The following is a 21,083-nucleotide window of genomic DNA, read 5'->3' on the forward strand; positions in this document are numbered from 1 at the left end:
AAATCCCTCTGGAACCCAAAAAATCCATCTGGAACCCAAAAAATCCCTTCTGGAACCCAGAAATTCCCTCTGGAATAAAAAATTTCCCTCTGTGACCCAAAAAATCCCCTCTGGAACCCAAAAAATCCCTTCTGGAACCCAAAAAAATCCCCTCTGGAACCCAAAAAATCCCTTCTGGAACCCAAAAAATCCTCTCTGGAACCCAAAAAATCCCCCCTGGGACCCAAAAAATCCATCTGGAACCCCAAAGAAACCCTTCTGGGACCCAAAAAATCCCTTCTGGAACCCAGAAATTCCCTCTGGAATAAAAAAATTCCCCCTGGAACCCAAAAAATCCCCCTGGAGCCCAGGAAATCCTCTCTGATTCCTTTGGGGTAAAAATCCCTGGCGAGAGAGAAAACCCCAAACTAATAAAGAAATAAAAATAAATAAAAAAATTAAAAATCTTTTCTCCTGTAATAGGCTGAGTCTGGTGTTCATCCTGCAGTGTCCTTGTCGCCAAGCCCTGCTGGGTCCAACCTGGATTTTTTTAGGATTTTTTAGGAATTTTTGGATTTTTTTTATTTTTAGGATTTCTGCCCCCCTCCCCATGAGAATTTCCCCCAATCCCTGCCAGATCCAACCTGGATTTTTTAGGATTTTTTAAGGATTTTTTAGAATTTTTTTAGGATTTATTAAGGATTTTTTAGATTTTTTAGAATTTTTAGATTTTTTAGGATTTTTATAGGATTTTTTAGGATTTTTAAAGATTTTTTTAGGATTTTTTAAGGATTTTATTTAGGATTTTTTAAGGAATTTTTAGATTTTTTAGATTTTTTTAGATTTTTAAAGATTTTTTAGATTTTTTAGATTTTTTGTTTTTAAAGGATTTTTTTAGGTTTTTAGAATTTTAGGATTTTTTTTATTTTTAGGATTTCTGGCCCCCCTCCCCATGAGAATTTTCCCCAATCCCACCCAGATCCAACCTGGATTTTTTAGGATTTTTTAAGGATTTTTTTAGGATTTTTTTAGGATTTTTTAAGGATTTTTAAGGGATTTTTTTAGGATTTTTTTAGAATTTTTTAGGATTTTTTTAGGACTTTTTTTATGATTTTTTTAGGATTTTTTAGGATTTTTTAAGGATTTTTTTAGGATTTTTTAAGGATTTTTAAAAGATTTTTTTATTTTTTAGGATTTATGGCCCCCTCCCCTTGAGAATTTCCCCCAATCCCTCCCAGATCCAACCTGGATTTTTTAGGATTTTTTAAGGATTTTTTTAGAATTTTTTTAGGATTTTTTAAGGATTTTTAAAGGATTTTTTTAGGATTTTTAAAGGATTTTTTTTAGGATTTTTTAGGATTTTTAAAGGATTTTTTTAGGATTTTTTAGGGTTTTTTAGGAATTTTAGGATTTTTTTATTTTTTAGGATTTATGGCCCCTCCCCTTGAGAATTTCCCCCAATCCCAGCCAGATCCAACCTGGATTTTTTTAGGATTTTTTTAGGATTTTTTAGGAATTTTAGGATTTTTTTTTTAATTTTTTAGGATTTATGGCCCCCTCCCCATGGGAATTTCCCCTTATCCAAACCAGATCCAACCTGGATTTTTTTAGGATTTTTTAAGGATTTTTTTAGGATTTTTTTAAGGATTTTTTAAGGATTTTTTAGGATTTTTAAAGGAATTTTTAAGGATTTTTTTAGGATTTTTTTAGGATTTTTTAGGATTTTTAAAGGATTTTTTTAGGATTTTTTAAAGGATTTTTAAAGGATTTTTTTAGGAATTTTTAAGGATTTTTAAAGGATTTTTTTAGGATTTTTAAAGGATTTTTTTAGGATTTTTTAAAGGATTTTTTAAGGATTTTTTTAGGATTTTTTTAAGGATTTTTTTAGGATTTTTTTAGGAATTTTTAAGGATTTTTAAAGGATTTTTTTAGGATTTTTAAAGGATTTTTTTAGGATTTTTTAAAGGATTTTTTAAGGATTTTTTTAGGAATTTTTAAGGATTTTTTAGGATTTTTTTAGGATTTTTTTAGGATTTTTTAGGATTTTTTTAGGATTTTTTGGGGATTTTTTTAGGATTTTTTAGGAACTTTAGGATTGTTTTTATTTTTTAGGATTCCTGCCCCCTCCCCACGGGAATGTCCCCAGTTTTGGTTTCCCGGTGGCGCTGAAGGGTCCCTTTGTGCCCGCCTGGCTCGGGCTGCGGTGTCCCCTCAGTGTCCCCTCAGTGTCCCCTCAATGTCCCCTCAATGTCCCCTCAGTGTCCCCTCAGTGTCCCCTCAGTGTCCCCTCAATGTCCCCTCAATGTCCCCTCAATGTCCCCTCAATGTCCCCTCAGTGTCCCCTCAGTGTCCCCTCAGTGTCCCTTCAGTGTCCCTTCAGTGTCCCCTCAATGTCCCTGCGGTGTCCCCTCAGTGTCCCCTCAATGTCCCCTCAGTGTCCCCTCAATGTCCCCTCAGTGTCCCCTCAATGTCCCTTTGTGCTGCTCTGAAAGGGCCCAGTGTGCTCAGGAACCCCAGCGGGGACACCGGGGACACCGGGGACATTGTTTGATTCCAGATCTGCAGCGTTTTATTTTATATGTGTATCGTTTTGTTTTACATTTACATCCTTTTTATTTCCTATTTACATCCTTTTTATTTTCAATTTTTATCATTTTTATTTTCCATTTACATCCTTTTTGTTTTCCATTTACACCATTTTTATTTTCAATTTACACCATTTTTATTTCCTATTTACATCATTTTTATTTTCTATTTTATTTTCTATTCTGTTTTTCCAGACTCATCTTCAAGGTGAATTTCATTATTCCAGGCCCATCTTAAAGCTGAATTTTATTTTTCCAGACCCATTTTCAGGGTGAATTTTATTATTAATCTTTAAGGTGAATTTCATTATTCCAGGCCCATCTTTAAAGTTGAATTTTGTTTTGCCAGACCCATTTTCAGGGTGAATTTCATTATTCCAGGCCCATCTTAAAGATAAATTTTATTTTTCCAGACTTGTCTTCAAGGTGAATTTTATTTTTCCAGACCCATTTTCAGGGTGAGTTTTATTTTTCATCTTCAAGGTGAATTTCATTATTCCAGGCCCATCTTTAAGGTGAATTTTATTTTTCCAGACCCATTTTCAAGGTGAATTTTATTTTCCCAGACCCATTTTCAGGGTGAATTTCATTTTCCCAGACCCTTGAGCTGCAGCAGTGCCCCAAACTGAGCCGTGGGGAAATTCAGGGCACACCCGGAGGGTGAGGAGGGAAAAGCTCCGAGGTTTCCTCCCAGGGAAGGATAAAAAACACCCGGAGAAATGAATTTATTTTCTTTGTACATCCAACAAAACAGCGCTGCGGGGAGAGAGCTCCGGCGGGGATTCTCAGCACGCAGCTCCGTGCTCCTGAACCCCAAAATTCTCATTTAAACCCCAAAATTCTCATTTAAACCCCCAAAATTCACATTTAAATTCCTCAAAATTCTCATTTAAACCCCAAAATTCACATTTAACCCCCCAAAATTCACATTTAAATCCCCAAAATTCACTTTTAAACCCCCAAAATTCACATTTAAATCCCCAAAATTCACATTTAAACCCCAAAATTCTCATTTAAACCCCCAAAATTCACATTGAAACCCCCAAAATTCACATTTTAATTCCCCAAATTCACACTTGACCCCCCCAAAATTCACACCTGAATCCTCTACGTTGGCACCCGAGCACCCAAAGTGGCACCTGAGACCCCAAATTCGCACTTCAATCTCCCTCAGCTGCCACCGGAGACCCCCAAAGTGGCCCCCACGTCCCCGCAGTGGCAGCTCCGTGCTGTGCCATGCCCATATCCATGCCATGCCGTGCCATCCCTGTGCCATCCCCATTGCCGTGCCATGCCGTGCCATCTCTCTGCCATCTCTATGCCGTCTCCGTGCCATGCTGTGCCATCTCTGTGCCATCTTTGTGCCATATCCATGCCATGCTGTGCCATCTCCATGCCATCTCTCTGCCATCCCAATTGCCATGCCGTGCTATCTGCCATCTCTATGCCGTCTCCGTGCCATGCTGTGCCATCTCTGTGCCATCTCTGTGCCATCTCTGTGCCATATCCATGCCATCACCGTGCCATCTCCATGCCATCTCTGTGCCATATCCATGCCATGCTGTGCCATCTCCGTGCCATCGTCGTGCATCGTCACCGTGCCATCTCTCTGCCATCCCCATTGCCTTGCGGTGCCATCTCTCTGCCATCTCAATGCCGTCCATGCCATGCTGTGCCATCTCTGTGCCATTGCCTTGCCTTGCCGTGCCATCTCTGTGCCATCCCTGTGCCATCATCCGTGCCATCACTGTGCCATCCCCATGCCATGCCATGCTGTGCCAACTCTGTGCCATCTCTGTGCCATCCCCATTGCCATGCCGTGCCATCTCTCTGCCATATCCATGCCATGCCGTGCATCTCTGTGCCATCCCCATCTCCGTGCCATCCCTGTGCCATATCCGTGCCATTTCCGTGCCATCCCGTGCCCCTCCCAGCGGGCACAGCGCTCCCCCCGTTGCCCTCACCCCCGGTACCGAAATTCTCATTTATTTCCCCTCTGCCCTCCCCGTCCCGCGGCTCCTCCCGCGCGTTCCTCCCTCTGCTGTCCCCGCGGGGGCCGGGCCGGGCCGTGCCGTGCCAGGGGGCGGCTCCAGCCCGGTGCGGGCGCGGGGGGAGCGCGGTGCCCGCCCCGCCGGAGCCTGCGCGGGGCCGCGGCCGTGCCAGCTCCGCGATGCCGCCTCCGGAGCCCATGCCCGGCTACGGGGAGCTGCTGCGCCGGGGCTACGGCAGCCTGGCGGCGGCGGCGCGGGGCTGCGGGGACTGCGGCTGGGAGCTGGCGCTGCGCACCTGGGCCGAGAACGCGCACCTGGGCTGGGCCGAGGTGCTGCTGTGCGGGATCTGCGCGCTGGGCTGGACCGCGCTGCGCCGCGCCTGCTCCCGCCGCCTCTTTCGGGTCAGTGCCGGGCTCCGGGAACCGGGGAACCGGGCTGGGAGCGGGGGAACCGGGCTGGGAGCGGGGGGAACCGGGGTGGGAGCGATGGAACTGGGAGCGGGGGAACCGGGCTGGGAGCGGTGGAACCGGACTGGGAGCGGGGGAACCGGGCTGGGAGCGATGGAACCGGGCTGGGAACCGGGCTGGGAGCGGGGGAACCGGGCCGGGAGCGGGGGAACCGGGCCGGGAGCGATGGAACCGGGCTGGGAGCAATGGAACCGGGCTAGGAGCGAGGCTACGGGGTTGGGAGCGATGGAACCGGACTGGGAGTGATGGAACCGGGCTGGGAGCGATGGAACCGGGCTGGGAGCGATGGAACCGGGCTGGGAGCGGGGGGAACGCCGGGGGCAGCGCCCGCACCCGTTGCGGGATTTGGGGATGCGTTTGTGGGGTCGGGGCTGCGCCCCGAGAGCCGCATCCCCGAGCGCGGAGCATCCCGAGGTTGCGGGAGAGCCCCCCCGCCCCCTCCCCGCCGCCTTCCGCCGCCTCCCCCCGCCGCCGCTGCAGCTCCCGCAAGGCTGAGCGCGTTTTCTTCCAGGTTATTCGCAGGTTGTTCCGCGCCTTCCTCCGGCGCTGCAGCCCTGAGGATCTGACCGGGAGAGCCCCCCCTGCTCCGCTTCCCCCTGCCCCACACCCCCCGGATCCATCCCCGCATCCCCTCGAGGTTGAGGTCATTTCTTCCCGGTTATTCCCGGTTTTTTGTGCCTGCAGGATTTCAGCATCCCGGTGCACCGGGAGAGCTCCCCCTGCTCGGTTTCCCCCTCCGCCATTCCCCCCCCGGATCCATCCCCTCAAGGTTGAGGTTATTTCTTCCCGGTTATTCCCGTGCTGTTCCGCGCCCTTCCCCGGGAGGATCTGAGCACCCCGGTGCACCGGGAGAGCCCCCCTGCTCCGTTTCCCCCTCCCCGAACCATCCCCGCATCCCCTCGAGGCTGAGGTCATTTATTCCCGGTTATTCCCGGTTTTTCGTGCCTTTCCCGGGGCTGCATCCTGCAGGATTTGAGCATCCCGGTGCCCCCCCCGCTCCATTTCCCCCTCCGCGTTTCCATCCCTGCCCCCACAAGGCTGAGGCGTTTTTCTTCCCGGTTATTCCCGGTTTTTTCCGTCCTTCCGTGCCTTTCCCGGGGCTGCATCCTGCAGGATCCGAGCACCGGCAGCAGAGCCCCCCCTGCTCCTTTTTCCCCTTATTCCCCCCGCGTTTCCATGCCCACAAGGCTGAGGTCATTTCTTCCCGGTTATTCCCGGTTTTTTGTGCCTTTCCCGGCGCTGCATCCCGAAGGATTTGAGCTCCCCCTGCTCCTCCTCCCCCGCCGCTGTTCCCATCCCCGCATCCCCAGAAGGTCACGGATTTTTCCTTCCCGGCTCGTCCCTTGCCCGGGGGGAAGAAGGGGTGACACGGAAAGGACACGGAAGGGACACGGGGGGGACACGGAAGGGACACGGGGGGGACACGGAGGGGACACAGAGGGGACACATTCCTGCCGTTTTTGGAGCAGATCTCCGTGCCCTGCTCGCTGCTGCAGCGCTGCCGTCACCCGGCCCCGGAGCGCTTCCCCTGCTGTCCCTGCTGTCCCCTTTGTCCCCTGTCCCCTCACTGTCCCCTCACTGTCCCTCACTGTCTCACTCTGTCCCCCACTGTCCCCTCTCACTGTCCCCTCTCACTGTCCCCTCACTGTCCCCTCTCCCCCTCACTGTCCCCTCTCTGTCCCCTCTCTGTCCCCCCCTCACTGTCCCCTCTCTCTGTCCCCCCACTGTCCCTCTCTGTCCCCTCTCTGTCCCCTCTCTGTCCCCCCACTGTCCCCTCCGTCCCTGTGCTCCGGTTCCTCGGGTTGTGCTGCCGGCTCTGCCCCGGCCTCCAGCACGGAGAGAATTTGGAGGGGGAATTTGGAGGCAATTTGGAGGATTTGGGGTTGGGGACAGTTTTGTGTCCCCCCCTGGGCCTGGCCGCCCTTCCCTGGCTCAGCTGGGTGCTCTGGGGGTCCCTCGAGGGCTCCCGGGGGCTCCCGGCCTCGGGCGAGCTCCAGCCGAGCCCTCCGGGGCTGGGGACGAGGACTGGGAGGGGAATTTGTGCCAGGCCGATTCCCCCATCCCCTGTCTGTCCATGATGCACTGAGGGGACCAAAGATGAGAATTGTGAGGGGAAATTTGTGCTGTGAGTTTGTGCCAGGCCAATTCCCCATCCCCTGTCTGTCCATGTGCGTTGAAGGGACCGAAGATGAGAATTGTGCTGGGAATTTGTGCCAGGCCGGATTTCCCCCAGGCCCTGTCTGTCCACGATGCATTGAAGGGGCTGGGGGTGAGGAAAATGCTGAGAATTTTTGCCAGACTGGATGCCCCTGGCAGGTCCTGGAAGGTCCTGGCAGCCCCAGGCAGGTCCTGGCAGGTACAGGCAGACCCTGGCAGGTACAGGCAGGTACAGGCAGACCCAGGCAGGTACAGGCAGGTCCTGGCAGGTCCTGGCAGCCCCAGGCAGGTCCTGGCAGGTACAGGCAGACCCAGGCAGGTACAGGCAGGTACAGGCAGACCCTGGTAGCCCCTGGCAGGTCCTGGAAGGTACAAGCAGGTACAGGCAGACCCTAGCAGCTCATGGCAGGTACAGGCAGGTCCTGGCAGCCCCTGGCAGACCCTGGCAGGTCCTGGTAGGTACAGGCAGGTACAGGGAGCCCCTGACAGCCCCTGGCGGGTCCTGGCAGCCCATAGCAGCCCCTGGCAGCCCCTGGCAGGTCCTGGCAGGTCCTGGCAGGTCCTGGCAGCCCCGAGGTGCCGTTCCCCTGGGGAAATGGGTCACGTCTGTAACTGCAGAAGGGCCAGGGGGGCCGGGGGGTTCCTGTGGCTCCAGCTGCCTGCGCCTGATGCTGATGAGATGCTGAGCAGGGCTCTGGTGGCATCAGCTTTCCCCCGGCAGCCGGGAGGGACAGCTCGGGCTGCAGGGCTGTATTTTAAAAGGATTGGAAAATTTCCTGGCGGGAATCGCTGAGGGCAGGGGTGGGAAGTGTGGATTTTCTGTAAAAGGTGCCAGGTTGGGGTCTCAGAGCCCCTGGCAGGGCAGGGCTGGGTCAGGATGGGCCAAGGACAGAAAAAGGAGATGTGTGAGCGCAGGGATCCCTCCCCTGAACAGGATTTGGCTTCTTGGGACATCCGTCCTCACCTGGAGGCTGAAATGAATAATCCTGATCCTCACCCTAACCCTAATCCTAACCCTAACCCTAATCCTAACCCTAAACCTAACAGAAATCCTAACTCTAACCCTAACCCAAAACCTAACCCTAATCCTGATCCTAAACCTAACCCTAATCCAAATCCTAACCCTACCCCAACCCTAATCCTAAACCTAACAGAAATCCTAACTCTAACCCTAATCCTAACCCTAACCCAAAGCCTAACCCTGATCCTGATCCTAACCCTAAACCTAATCCTAAACCTAAAACTAACTCTAAACCTGACCCTGATCTGCTGGTGTCCAGGTTTTTAGGACATCCCTGTGTCCTCTGCAGGGAAAAATGCTGGAAAATGTGCTCAGGGCAGCGGGGCTGGAGGGGAGAGATCCAGAGCAGCCCCAGGGGGATGTGGGAGCGGGAAATTCGGGATGCTGGAAATCCAGAGGCTGGAAATTTGGGATTCTGGTAATTGAGGATGCTGGAAATCCAGATGCTGGAAATTCGGGATGCTGGAAATTCAGATTTCTGGAAATCCAGGATGCTGGAAATTGAGGATGCTGGAAATTTAGATGCTGGAATTCAGAATTCTGGAAATTCAAGGAATCCAGGGGTCTGGAAATCCAGGGTTCTGGAAATCCAGGATGCTGGAAATTCAGGATTCTGGAAATCCAGATTTCTGGAAAATTAGAATGCTGGAAATTCGGGATGCTGGAAATTCAGAATTCTGGAAATTCAGGATTCTGGAAATGCAGAATTCTGGAAATTCAGAATTCTGGAAAATCAGAATGCTGGAAATTCGGGATTCTGGAAATGCAGGGTTCTGGAAATTCAGGATTCTGGAAATTCAGGATTCTGCAAATCCAGGATGCTGGAAATCCAGGGTTCCTGGCGTCCTTTCCCCCCGCAGCCCTGCAGCAGCTCATTTCCCCGCCGTGGCGGGGGGGTGTCCCCAGGCTGTCCCCAGCCCCGTGCGGGGGCAGAGCGCACCGAGCCGGGCCAGGCTCTGCCCTTCCCTCCGCCGAGCGCACGGCGGGGGCTGCAGCGGGAGAGGAACCGCAACAAAGGCGCCTTTGTGCCCCGCGGCCGCTCTGCTGCGCCAGCGCCGCTCCTCCTTCCCCGGGACGCGGAGCCCGCGCCGGGACATCGCTCCCGGTGCCGTCAAATCACTCCCGGTGCCGTCAAATCGCTCCCGGTGCCACCAAATCGCTCCCGGTGCCACCAAATCCTCCCGGTGCCACCAAATCGCTCCCGGTGCCGCCAAATCCCTCCCGGTGCCGTCAAATCCGCTCCCGGTGCCACCAAATCGCTCCCGGTGCCACCAAATCCCTCCCGGTGCCACCAAATCGCTCCCGGTGCCGCCAAATCGCTCCCGGTGCCGTCAAATCCCTCCCGGTGCCATCAAATCGCTCCCGGTGCAGTCAAATCGCTCCCGCTGCCAAGCTGGGTGGGAAAATCGCCTTTTCCCACCCGTGCAGATGGGGAGTGCCGGCCAGAGCTCGCCACGGGGTGGGGAAACTGAGGCACGGAGCTGCTGCGGGGGCGGGGAGAGGAGAGCTGGGGTGGGTGACACTGCCCCGGTGTCCCCAGGGTGCTCTGGCCTCACGGATCAGGGACTTTTTCCTGGTTTTTCCTCATTTTTCCTGGTTTTTCCTGGTTTTTCCTCATTTTCCCGGTTTTTCCTCATTTTTCCTGGGTTTTCCTGGGTTTCCCTGGTTTTTCCTGGTTTTCCTGGTTTTTCCTCATTTTTTCCTGGCTTTTCCTGGTTTTTCCTCATTTTTCCTGTTTTTTTTCCCTGGTTTTTCCTGGTTTTCCTGGTTTTTCCTGGGTTTTTTTCCTGGGTTTTCCTTTTTGGGGCTGCCAGGCCGGCACCGGGTGGGATTTTGGGGAGGAACGGTTCCATTTGGGGCAGAATTCCCGAAAGAATTCCCAAAGAATTCCCAAAGAACAAAGAAGCCGCGGCTGTCCCGCCCCTGGCAGTGCCCGGGGGGGTTTGCTGCACCCTGGGGGGTGGGAGGTGCCGGGTTTGGGGTCCCAAATCCCTTCAGGGACCCTTTGGGAGCCCCCAGGGCTGCGGTGGCTGAGCCGGGAGCAGAGGGACAGAGGGACAGAGCAGGACAGGGGGACAGAGAGAACAGAGCAGGACAGGGGGACAGAGGGACAGAGGGGGCAGAGAGGACAGGGGGACAGGGGGACAGAGGGACAGAGAGGACAGAGAGGACAGGGGGACAGGGGGACAGAGGGACAGAGAGGACAGAGGGACAGAAGGGACAGAGGGGATAGAGGGGACAGAGGGGACAGAGGGGGACAGAGCAGGACAGAGGGACAGAGGGGACAGGGGGACAGAGGGGACAGAGGGGACAGAGGGGGACAGAAGGACAGAAGGGACAGAGAGGACAGAGCAGGACAGAGGACACCGAGGGCCCCGAGCCCCCTGGGGCACCCCAGCCCTGGCAGGGGGAAGGGGCCGCAGGGCTCGGGAGCTGCCCTGGCTCATCCTCCCCGCTGGCACTGCCAGTTCCGGGGCTGCTCCGTGCCAGCCGCTCCTTTGTGTCGCCGGGGAACGTTCTGTGCCCCGGCCAGCCCTGGCACCGGCCCTGGCACCACTGGGCTCCTTCCAGCCCTGGCACCGGATGCCCCTTCCCCCTGCCCGGCTCTCCCAGCTCCTGCTGCTGGGACTAAGGACGGATTTAGGGTCCCGGGGTGTGGGTCTGATTGGGTCTTTTAGGGATCCAGGATAGGGTCCTGGTAGGGATCTCGTTGGGGGTCGTTCTGGTGTTCTTTGGGTCTCAGTTGGGATCCCAGCGGGATCCCGGCCGTGCTGGATCGGCAAAGGAGCCGCCGCGTTCTCTGCTCCCCGCGGGTGTTCCCGACCCCGGGGCAGCCCCAGCCCCTTCCCCCGCCCTGCCGGGCCCCGCGGAGGAGGAGGAGGAGGAGGAGGAGGAGGAGGCGGGAGGGGAGGCTCTGCCCTGCCAGCAGAGCCCCGTGACATCCCCGCCCGGAGCCCCGGGCTCCTCCAGCCCCAGCCAGATCCCGGCGCGGCTCCGTCGCCCGTAGCAACAGGCATCCCTGCGCCGTCACCATGGCAACGGCAGCCGGGTGATGGGAGGACATCCCCCACCCCACCCCCACCCCACCTCGGGGCAGAGCTGGGTCCGTGGGCAGCCCCGGGGACACCCCCGTGTCCCCCATGTCCCCCTGTCCCTCTGTCCCTCTGTCCCCTGTCCCCTGTCCCCCTGTCCCCCTGTCCCCCTGTCCCTCTGTCCCCCTGTCCCTCTGTCCCCCTGTCCCCCCTGTCCCCCTGTCCCTCTGTCCCTCTGTCCCCTGTCCCTCTGTCCCCCTGTCCCCCTGTCCCCCTGTCCCCTCTGTCCCTCTGTCCCCCTGTCCCTCTGTCCCTCTGTCCCCCTGTCCCTCTGTCCCTCTGTCCCTCTGTCCCTCTGTCCCCCTGTCCCTCTGTCCCTCTGTCCCCTCTGTCCCCTGTCCCCCTGTCCCCTCTGTCCCTCTGTCCCTCTGTCCCCCCTGTCCCTCTGTCCCTCTGTCCCCCTGTCCCTCTGTCCCCCTGTCCCCCTGTCCCCTGTCCCCATGTCCCTCTGTCCCTCTGTCCCCCTGTCCCCCTGTCCCTCTGTCCCTCTGTCCCCCTGTCCCCCTGTCCGGGGTCAGCAGGGCTTTGAGGCCAAGTACGGATCCCAAATCCACCCTGGGTTAGAGGATCCCTGCCCCACAGACCCCACAGACCCCACAGATCCCTGTGGTCCCCTCCACCCCAAACCCCTGTGGGGTGAGCGTGGCTTTGAGGATCCCAAATCCCCTGGGCTGCCCCGTGTCCCTGCCGTGTGGGCGCCCCAGGGACCAAAGCTTTTTGTGCATTTTTGATTCCCCCTGCTCCTCTTCTCCCCCTGGAAAAGGCCTCAGCAGCAGGGGACGTGCCCAGAAACCCCAGAGCTTTTGGGATTGGAGCCCAGAAACCCCAGAGCTTTTGGGATTGGGATTGGAGCCCAGAAACCCCAGAACTTTTGGGATTGGAGCCCAGAAACCCCAGAGCTTTTGGGATTGGAGCCCCTGGAGAAGGGGCCAAGCACCAGGGACAGCTGGGGCCTTAATTTAGGAGCCGAAAGTGCTGAGCCGGGCAGGGTCCTGTTACCCTGCAGAGTTTTGTTTTCACCTGGGGCTCACCCGGAGCAGTTCTGGGGGGGATTTGGGATTTCTCAGGGAGCCCGGTGCTGTCACTGCCCTGATGGGAGGCGGGAATGGGGTCTGGAAGGGCTGAGCTGCCAGCAGGGGCTGGAAACCCTCCCTGGGACAGGGAAAATCTCCTCTGGGACACAAAAAATTCCCCCCCGACACACAAAACCCTCCCTGGGGCACAGGGGAGGGCAGTGCCCCTGATCCCTTTATTCCCAAAAACCCAGGGTTGTGCCAAGCTGGATCAGTTTATTTCCAAAAACCTTGAGACTGTGACTTGCTGGATCAGTTTATTCCCCCAAAAAATGAGGCTGGGTCCATTTATTTCCCCCAAAAAATGAGGCTGGGTCCATTTATTCCCCCCAAAAAAATGAGGCTGGGTCCATTTATTTCCCAAAAAATGAGGCTGGGTGCATTTATTTCCCAAAAAATGAGGTTGTTCTGTGTTTCCCTGTCACTCCCAGCCCGTCCCTGTCCCCCTGGGCAGCCAGGACAGGAATTTCAGGAATTTCCTTGGGCTGCCCTGGGGAGCTTTGGGGAGGGAAATCGCGGCTGGAAAAGGCGCTGGGGACGCGGGGAGGGCTGGCACAGCCGCTGGTGGCACCTGGTGGCAGCGCCAGCGTGCCCAGGGCTGTGCCCAGCGCTGTGCCCGGCCCTTCCCCGCCCGTCCGTTTCCCTTTTTCCCGGGAGCCGCCCGGGTGATGCTGTTAGAGCTTCTCCTCCGGGGCTTTGCTGCCGTTTATTGGGGTTTTCTGCATTCCCGGCTGCACCCTGCCAGAGCCAGCCGTGCCCGGGGCGCCGCGGGGAGGAGCGGGATGCGCCGGGGATGCTCGGGGGAGGAGGAGGATGCTCAGGAGATGCTCCGGGGAGGAGGAGGATGCTCAGGAGATGCTCAGGGGATGCTCCGGGGATGCTCAGGGGATGCTCCGGGGATGCTCGGGGATGCTCAGGGGATGCTCGGGGGATGCTCGGGGATGCTCCGGGGATGCTCGGGGGATGCTCAGGGGATGCTCAGGGGATGCTCAGGGGATGCTCCGGGGATGCTCCGGGGAGATGCTCAGGGATGCTCCGGGGATGCTCGGGGGATGCTCCGGGGATGCTCGGGGATGCTCAGGAGATGCTCGGGGGATGCTCCGGGGATGCTCAGGGATGCTCAGGGATGCTCGGGGGATGCTCGGGGGATGCTCAGGGGATGCTCTGGGGATGCTCGGGGGATGCTCCGGGGATGCTCAGGGGATGCTCTGGGGATGCTCGGGGATGCTCAGGGGATGCTCCGGGGATGCTCGGGGATGCTCCGGGGATGCTCGGGGGATGCTCCGGGGATGCTCCAGGGATGCTCGGGGATGCTCAGGGGATGCTCCGGGGATGCTCGGGGATGCCCCAGGCTCCCCTCGCGCTGCTCCAGAGGGCTCTCCCCCATCCCCATTTCCCCTCCGCGCTCATTCCTGCGGGCAGAGCGCGGCTCTGGCACCCTGGCGCCGCCCCGGGCGCTGCCGAGCCCCCGGAGGAGGCTGTGCTGATGAAATTCCCCTTTTCCCCGCAGCCCTTAGGGGAGTGGTGCCAGCTGCAGCCCAAGGATGCTGCCAAGATGCCCGAGAGTGCCTGGAAGTTGTTTTTCTACTCGGTGTCGTGGTCCTACGGCGCCTACCTGCTCTTCGGCACCGACTACCCCTTCTTCCACGACCCCCCCTCCGTCTTCTACGGTGAGGGCGGCACAGCCACCCCGAAATTCCCTTTTTTTATCCCTTTTTGTGTCCTGCTCTGGGTGCACAAAGGCCACAGGGCGTGTCTGGGTGTCCCTTTCTTTTGGGGGCTGCTGGAGGGGCTGAGTGAATCAGGAACCAATGAAATAAATCATGGGCAATTAAATAACGGGCGATTAAATCATGGAATGGGCTGGGCTGGGAAGGATCCTGAAGATCAGCTCATGGCCATGGGCAGGGGCAGCAAGTCAGGGTTTAAAAATCTCCCCATTGCAACCCCTGCACCAAATCAGGGTTAAAAATCTCCTCATTCCCCCCACTGCTGTGGACAGACACACAAACCCAAAGCCACACATATAAATCATTTATAAACCCGTTGTGATTGATAGCAATTTGCAAAAACTAACCAATAATAGCATAGATTATTATTTAATAATAATGTAGGTTATTTTTATTTCCTATAACAATACATATTATTCTTTTATAATACTATATAATTACATATGTTATTTTTATTTCCTATAATAATACATATTATTCTTTTATAATGCTATATAATTATATAGGTTATTTTATTTTTATTTCTATTTTTGATAATATAGATTATTTTATCTATAATAATACAAATTATTCTTTTATAATAATCTATAATAATCGATATTATTTTTATTTTCTGTAATAATATAGATTACTTTTTATTTTCTATCATGATATAGATTATTATTATTACATAGATTATATTAATTTTTCTATAATAATATAGATGCTTGTCATTATTATTGTTATATTTTTATTTTTATTTTTATTTTTATTTTTATTTTTATTTTTATCTTTATTTTTACTCTTAGAAACACAAACCAACTCAGGGTGGTTCCAGGCTGGCAGCAGAGCACTATTATTATTATTACAATGATGATGATGATGACGATGATTTATTTTTATTTTTATTTTTATTTTTATTTTTATTTTTATTTTTATTTTTATTTTTTATTTTTTTTTTATTTTTATTTTTATTTTTATTTTTATTTTTATTTTTATTTTTATTTTTTATTTTTATTTTTTTTTTATTTTTATTTCTATTTTTATTTTTATTTTTATTTTTATTTTTATTTTTATTTTTATTTTTATTTTTAATTTTTTATTTTTATTTTTATTTCTATTTTTATTTTATTTTTTATTTTTATTTTTTGTTTTATTTTTATTTTATTTTTATTTTTATTTTTATTTTTATCTTTATTTTTTATTTCTATTTCTATTTCTATTTCTATTTTTACTCCTACAAACACAAACCAACTCAGGGCGGTTCCAGGCTGGCAGCAGAACACTATTATTATTATTATTATTATTACAATGATGACGACGATGATTATTTCGAGTGTTTTAATTTTTCACCCATAACAACCAAAAAGGAATTATTTTGATTTCCATTCCCATATTTTTTCCCCTCTCCCAAACCCGATGGGCGGTGGCAGGCTGGCAGCGGGGCATGGAGGTGCCCGGGGACATCGCCCTGGCGTACCTGCTGCAGGGCAGCTTCTACGGGCACTCCCTCTACGCCACGGCCTACATGGACACGTGGCGCAAGGACTCGCTGGTGATGCTGCTGCACCACGTGGTCACCCTCACCCTGCTGGCCTCCTCCTACGCCTTCAGGTGAAATTTCCCCATTTCCCCCCATTTTCCCCCATTTTCCCCCATTTCCCCCGTTTTCCCCCTGTTTTTCCCCATTTTCCCCATTTTCCCCCATTTTTCCCCATTTTTCCCCATTTTCCCCCATTTTTCCCCATTTCCCCCGTTTTCCCCCTGTTTTTCCCCATTTTTCCCCATTTTCCCCCCATTTTTCCCCATTTTCCCCCATTTTCCCCCACTTTTCCCCATTTTTCCCCATTTTCCCCATTTTTCCCCATTTTCCCCATTTTCCCCATTTTCCCCATTTTCCCCATTTTCCCCATTTTCCCCATTTTCCCCCATTTTCCCCCCGTTTTCCCCATTTTTCCCCATTTTCCCCATTTTCCCCATTTTTCCCCATTTTCCCCATTTTTCCCCATTTTTCCCCATTTTCCCCATTTTTCCCCATTTTCCCCATTTTCCCCATTTTTCCCCATTTTTCCCCATTTTCCCCATTTTTCCCCATTTTCCCCCCGTTTTCCCCCATTTTTCCCCATTTTTCCCCATTTTTCCCCATTTTTCCCCATTTCCCCATTTTCCTGTTTTTCTCCATTCTCCCCATTTCCCCGTGGTTTTCCCTATTTCCCCATTTCCCCATTTTTCCCCATTTCCCCATGGTTTTCCCATTTCTCTGTGGTTTTTCCCATGTCCCCATGGTTTTTCCCCATTTCCCTGCAGTTTTTCCCCATTTGCCCCCTTTCATTTCCCCATTTCCCCATGGTTTTTCCCCATTTACCCCTTTTTCCCCATTTTCCGATTTCCCTGCAGTTTTTCCCCATTTGTCCCCATTTCCCTGTGGTTTTCCCCATTTCCCGATTTTCCCCATTGTTTTCCCCAATTCCCCACAGATTTCCCCCATTTTCGCCGTCGTTTCCCCCAGGTACCACAACGTGGGTGTCCTGGTGCTGTTCCTGCACGATGTCAATGACGTGCAGCTCGAGTTCACCAAGCTCAACGTGTACTTCAAGCACCGCGGCGGCGCCTTCCACCGCCTCAACGACCTCCTGGCCAACGCCGGCTGCCTGGCCTTCAGCGTCAGCTGGTGGGTCTGGGATGGACCCCTGATCCTAAACACAACCCTCCTGGGTGGGTTTGGGTCCCTGATCCTAAACCCTGCTGAGTCTGGTTCCCTGATCCTAAACCCTGCTGGGTCTGGGGCCCTGATCCTAAATCCAACCTGGCAGCCAATGCCGGCTGCCTGGCCTTCAGCGTCAGCTGGTGGGTTTGGGATGGACCCCTGACCCTAAATCCTGCTGGGTCTGGGTCCCTGATCCTAAATCCTCCTGGGTCTGGGGCCCTGATCCTAAATCCTGCTGGGTCTGGGTCCTGATCCTAAATCCTGCTGGGTCTGGATCCCTGATTTTAATCCCTGCTGGGTCTGGATCCCTAATCCTAAACCCTGCTGGGTTTGTTTCCCTGATCCTAAACCCTGCTAGGTCTGGATCCCTGATCCTAAACCCTGCTGGGTCTGGATCCCTGATTTTAATCCCTGCTGTGTTTGGATCCCTGATCCTAAATCCTGCTGGGTCTGGGGCCCTGATCCTAAATCCAACCTGGCAGCCAACGCCGGCTGCCTGGCCTTCAGCGTCAGCTGGTGGGTTTGGGTCCTGATCCTAAACCCTGCTGGGTCTGGATCCCTGATTTTAATCCCTGCTGGGTCTGGATCCCTAATCCTAAATCCTGCTGGGTTTGGTTCCCTGATCCTAAACCCTGCTGGGTCTGGATCCCTAATCCTAAACCCTGCTGGGTCTGGATCCCTGATCCTAAACCCTGCTGGGTTTGGAGCCCTGATCCTAAACAATGCTGGGTCTGGATCCCTGATCCTAAACTCTCCTGGGTCTGGATCCCTGATCCTAAACCCTGCTGGATTTGTGTCCCTGATCCTAATCCCAACCTCGTGGGTCTGCTCTGGGTCCGTGATCCCAATCCTGACCCTCCCTGCTGGGTTTGGGGCCCCTGATCCCGAACCCAACCCTCTGTGCTGGATTTGTGCCCCCAATCCCAAACCCGACCTTCCCTGGTGGGTCTGGCTCCCCTGATCCTAATCCTGACCTGGTGGGTCTGTGTCTCCATCCCAAACCCACCTTCCCTGCTGGATTTGTGTCCCTGATCCCAAACCTGACCCTCCCTGGTGTGTCCATGTCACTCCTGACCCTCCCCTGATCCCAGTCCTGACCTCTTTGGAGGATTTTTGTCCCCCTGATCCCAATCCTGGTGCTCTCTATTGTGCCCCATGGCCCCAGTCCCCTCTCCCCTCCCGGTTTTTGGGATCCCCCATCATCTCCTGGGGCCGAGCTCCTGCTGGGCTCGGAATCCCTCTGTAGTGCGGGGTGTGAGTGCCTGTGAAATTCCTGGGACACCGCTGGTGACACTGCTGTGACACTGCTGTGACACTGCTGTGACACTGCTGGTGACACTGCTGGGACACTGCTTCGACAAATGACCCGGCAGGGGGGGACGAGGAGGAGGAGGAGGACGAAAAGGGAGGCAGAGCTGTCCTAAATTCCAGCTAATCCTGGAAAACAAAGAGGTGGAGGAGGGATGGATGGATGGATGGATGGATGGATGGATGGATGGATGGATGGATGGATGGATGGATGGATGGATGGATGGATGGATGGATGGATGGATGGATGGATGGATGGATGGATGGATGGATGGATGGATGGATGGATGGATGGATGGATGGATGAACAGGCTGTGCTGGCTCTGTCCCTTTCCCAGAGCAGGAATTGGGACCCAGGGAGCAGCAGGCTGTACTGTCCCTGTCCCTGCCAGGAGCACACTGACCCCACACTGTCCCTGTCCCTGCCAGGAGCACACTGACCCCACAGTGTCCCTGTCCCTGCCAGGAGCACACTGACCCCACACTGTCCCTGTCCCTGCCAGGAGCACACTGACCCCACACTGTCCCTGCCAGGAGCACACTGACCCCACACTGTCCCTGCCAGGAGCACACTGACCCTACACTGTCCCCGTCCCTGCAGGTTCTGGTTCCGTCTCTACTGGTTCCCCCTCAAGGTGCTCTACGCCACCTGCCACTCCAGCCTCCAGTCCGTGCCCAACATCCCCTTCTACTTCTTCTTCAACGCCCTGCTGCTCGTGCTCACCCTGATGAACATCTACTGGTTCCTGGTGGGTGATCCGGGGCAGCTGCCGCCCCACGGGGACAAACTGGGGCTGGGGACAGCAGGGACATGTCCCCTGTCCCTGGGGCCAGCCCTGTCCTCGCTGCTGCTGCGGGGTGGCAGCGATGGGGGAGGTTTGGGGGGTCAGGCTGGGGGGGCTCCCTTCGGAATTCAGAGTGTCTGACACCCCCGGGGGGAGTGATAACAGCACGGAGAGAGGTGGGAACGGTCTGGGGATGTTCCGAAGGGGATTTGGAGAGGTGTGAATGTTCTGGGAATGTTCCTGCATCCCAGAAATGGGATTTGGAGAGGTGTGAATGTTCTGGGAATGTTCCTGCATCCGAGAAAGGGGATTTGGAGAGGTGTGAATGTTCTGGGAATGTTCCTGCATCCCAGAAAGGGGATTTGAGAGAGGTGGGAACAGTCTGGGGATGTTCCTGCCTGCCCCAGGCTGCGGGAGGGGTGGACAGCGGAGATCCGTGGGGCAGAGCAGGGCAGGGAGCCGCTGATCCCATCACCCCTGGGATGAAACCCGGAATTGTCCCTGGAGTCCTGCTCCATGGAGTCCCAAACCCCATCCCGGGGCTGTGACCATCCTGGGGGAGCTGCCCTGCCCGAAATGGGCTGGGGGCAGCAGGGAAAGGTCCCCCCCGGGCTGGGGCCGTGCCTGAGGGTCGCTGTCCCCCTCCTGTCCCCCTCCTGTCCCCAGTACATCGTGCTGTTCGTGGCCAAGGTGCTGCTGGGGCAGATGCAGGAGGTGAACGATGTCCGTGAGTACGACCTGGAGGAGAGCAGGAAACCCGGCAAGGAGCCCGGGATCCAACTGCCGCGGGCTCTGAAGGAAGGGTACGTGCAATGCCAGACTGGTTTGGGTCAGAAAACCCTAAAGCACCTCCAGCTCCACACCTGGGACATCCCCATGAGCCCGGGCTCTGGTTTTGGGCATCCCCAGCGATCCAGGGGCAGCCACAGCTGCTCTGGGAATTCCATCCCATTCCCAGCCGGGAATCCCTGCCCAATATCCCACCCAAATCTCCCTTTTCCCAGTTTAAATCCACTCCCTGTGTCCTGTCCCTCCAGGCCTTGTCCCCAGTCCCTCCGCAGCTCCCCTGGAGCCCCTTCAGGCCCTGCCAGGGCTCTGAGCTCTCCCTGGAGCTTTTCCCTGGGGCTGGAGCCACCAAAGCGCACAAATCTGGGGGCAGGAGTGACCCTGGCAGGGAAATGAGGGAGGGATTTGCTGTGTTCAGGGGTTGGAGCCACCAAAGTGCACAAATGTGGGGGCAGGAGTGGCACCAGCAGGGCACTGAGGGAGGGATTTGTTGTGAACAGGGGCTGGAGCCCCCGAAGCGCACAGATCTGGGGGCAGGGCACTGAGGGGGCTCTGTGTGCTCAGGGCTGACCCCGGGCTCTGCTCTCCCCCAGGCTGCACCTCAAGAACGGCCTCGTCAAGGACAAGAGGTTGTGAGGGCGGCGCGGCCGCAGGGCTGGCACTGCCCAGGAACCCTGCCAAGGACAGGCCCGAGGAGAACTGTCCCCCTGCCCCCCTGCCAGCCCTGGGGAGGACAGGCCACGGCCAGGACAGGGCCCCTCGGGGCTGGGCTGTGCCCTGGCCCTGTCCCCTGCACCTGCGGGCTCCCAGTTTGGCCCAGTTTGGCCGGGACACTGGTGGCTGTGCTGGCCAGGTGGGACCTGGGGCTGCCTTTGTGTCCCCGGTGTTGCTCCACGTCCCCAGCCCCGCTGTGACACCCCCGGACCCTCCCTCTGAGCCCTCCCAGCTGCTCCAGCCTGGGCAGCAGAGCTCCTGTCCTGCCCTGGGAAGGACCCCTGAGGCCAGCTGTGCTCCAGCTGTGCCCCAGGCCCCAGCTGTGCCCCAGCTGTGCCCCAGGCCCTGCAGAGGTGACCTTGCAGGAGCCGCTGTCCCCTGCAGCTGCCACTGCCTGGGAATGCACCTCAGGGGCTCCAGCCCAGCCCTCGGGAGAGGCCCAGGGGCTTCAATTTGCTTGGGGAAAAAATCCCCGTGTGGGTCTTGGAGAGGCTTAGAAAGGGTCCTGCAGGTCCCTGCTGGGGCATTCCCCCCAGGACTGCCCCCTTGCTGGAGGGGAACAGAGAATTCCTGCTCTCAGGGTTGGGATTTGGGGAAGAACAGAGAATTCCTGCTGCCAGGGCTGGGATTTCGAGAGAACCGAGAATTCCTGCTGCCAGGGCTGGGATTTGGGGGAGAACAGAGAATTTCTGCTGTCAGGGCTGGGATT

At 54.6% G+C, this 21,083-nt stretch overlaps 1 protein-coding gene across 2 annotated transcripts; it reads left to right on the forward strand.

Moving 5' to 3' along the window:
• The first annotated feature begins 4,719 nt into the window (after positions 1-4,719).
• CERS1 (ceramide synthase 1) lies at positions 4,720-20,695 on the forward strand. Of its 2 annotated transcripts, none has more exons than XM_030966886.1 (7): positions 4,720-4,956; positions 13,876-14,035; positions 15,508-15,688; positions 16,584-16,745; positions 18,691-18,838; positions 19,541-19,677; positions 20,254-20,695. In XM_030966886.1, the coding sequence occupies exons 1-7, from the start codon at positions 4,735-4,737 to the stop codon at positions 20,294-20,296; spliced, it is 1,053 nt and encodes a 350-aa protein (XP_030822746.1). In that variant the 5' UTR covers positions 4,720-4,734; the 3' UTR covers positions 20,297-20,695. The 2 variants fall into 2 exon arrangements, with proteins under 2 accessions (XP_030822746.1, XP_030822747.1); XM_030966887.1 differs by having other exon boundaries at positions 19,565-19,677.
• Positions 20,696-21,083: the final 388 nt, after the last annotated feature.

This window comes from Camarhynchus parvulus, chromosome 28 (genome assembly GCF_901933205.1).
Source record: "Camarhynchus parvulus chromosome 28, STF_HiC, whole genome shotgun sequence".
In the NCBI taxonomy this organism is placed as follows: Eukaryota; Metazoa; Chordata; class Aves; order Passeriformes; family Thraupidae; genus Camarhynchus; species Camarhynchus parvulus.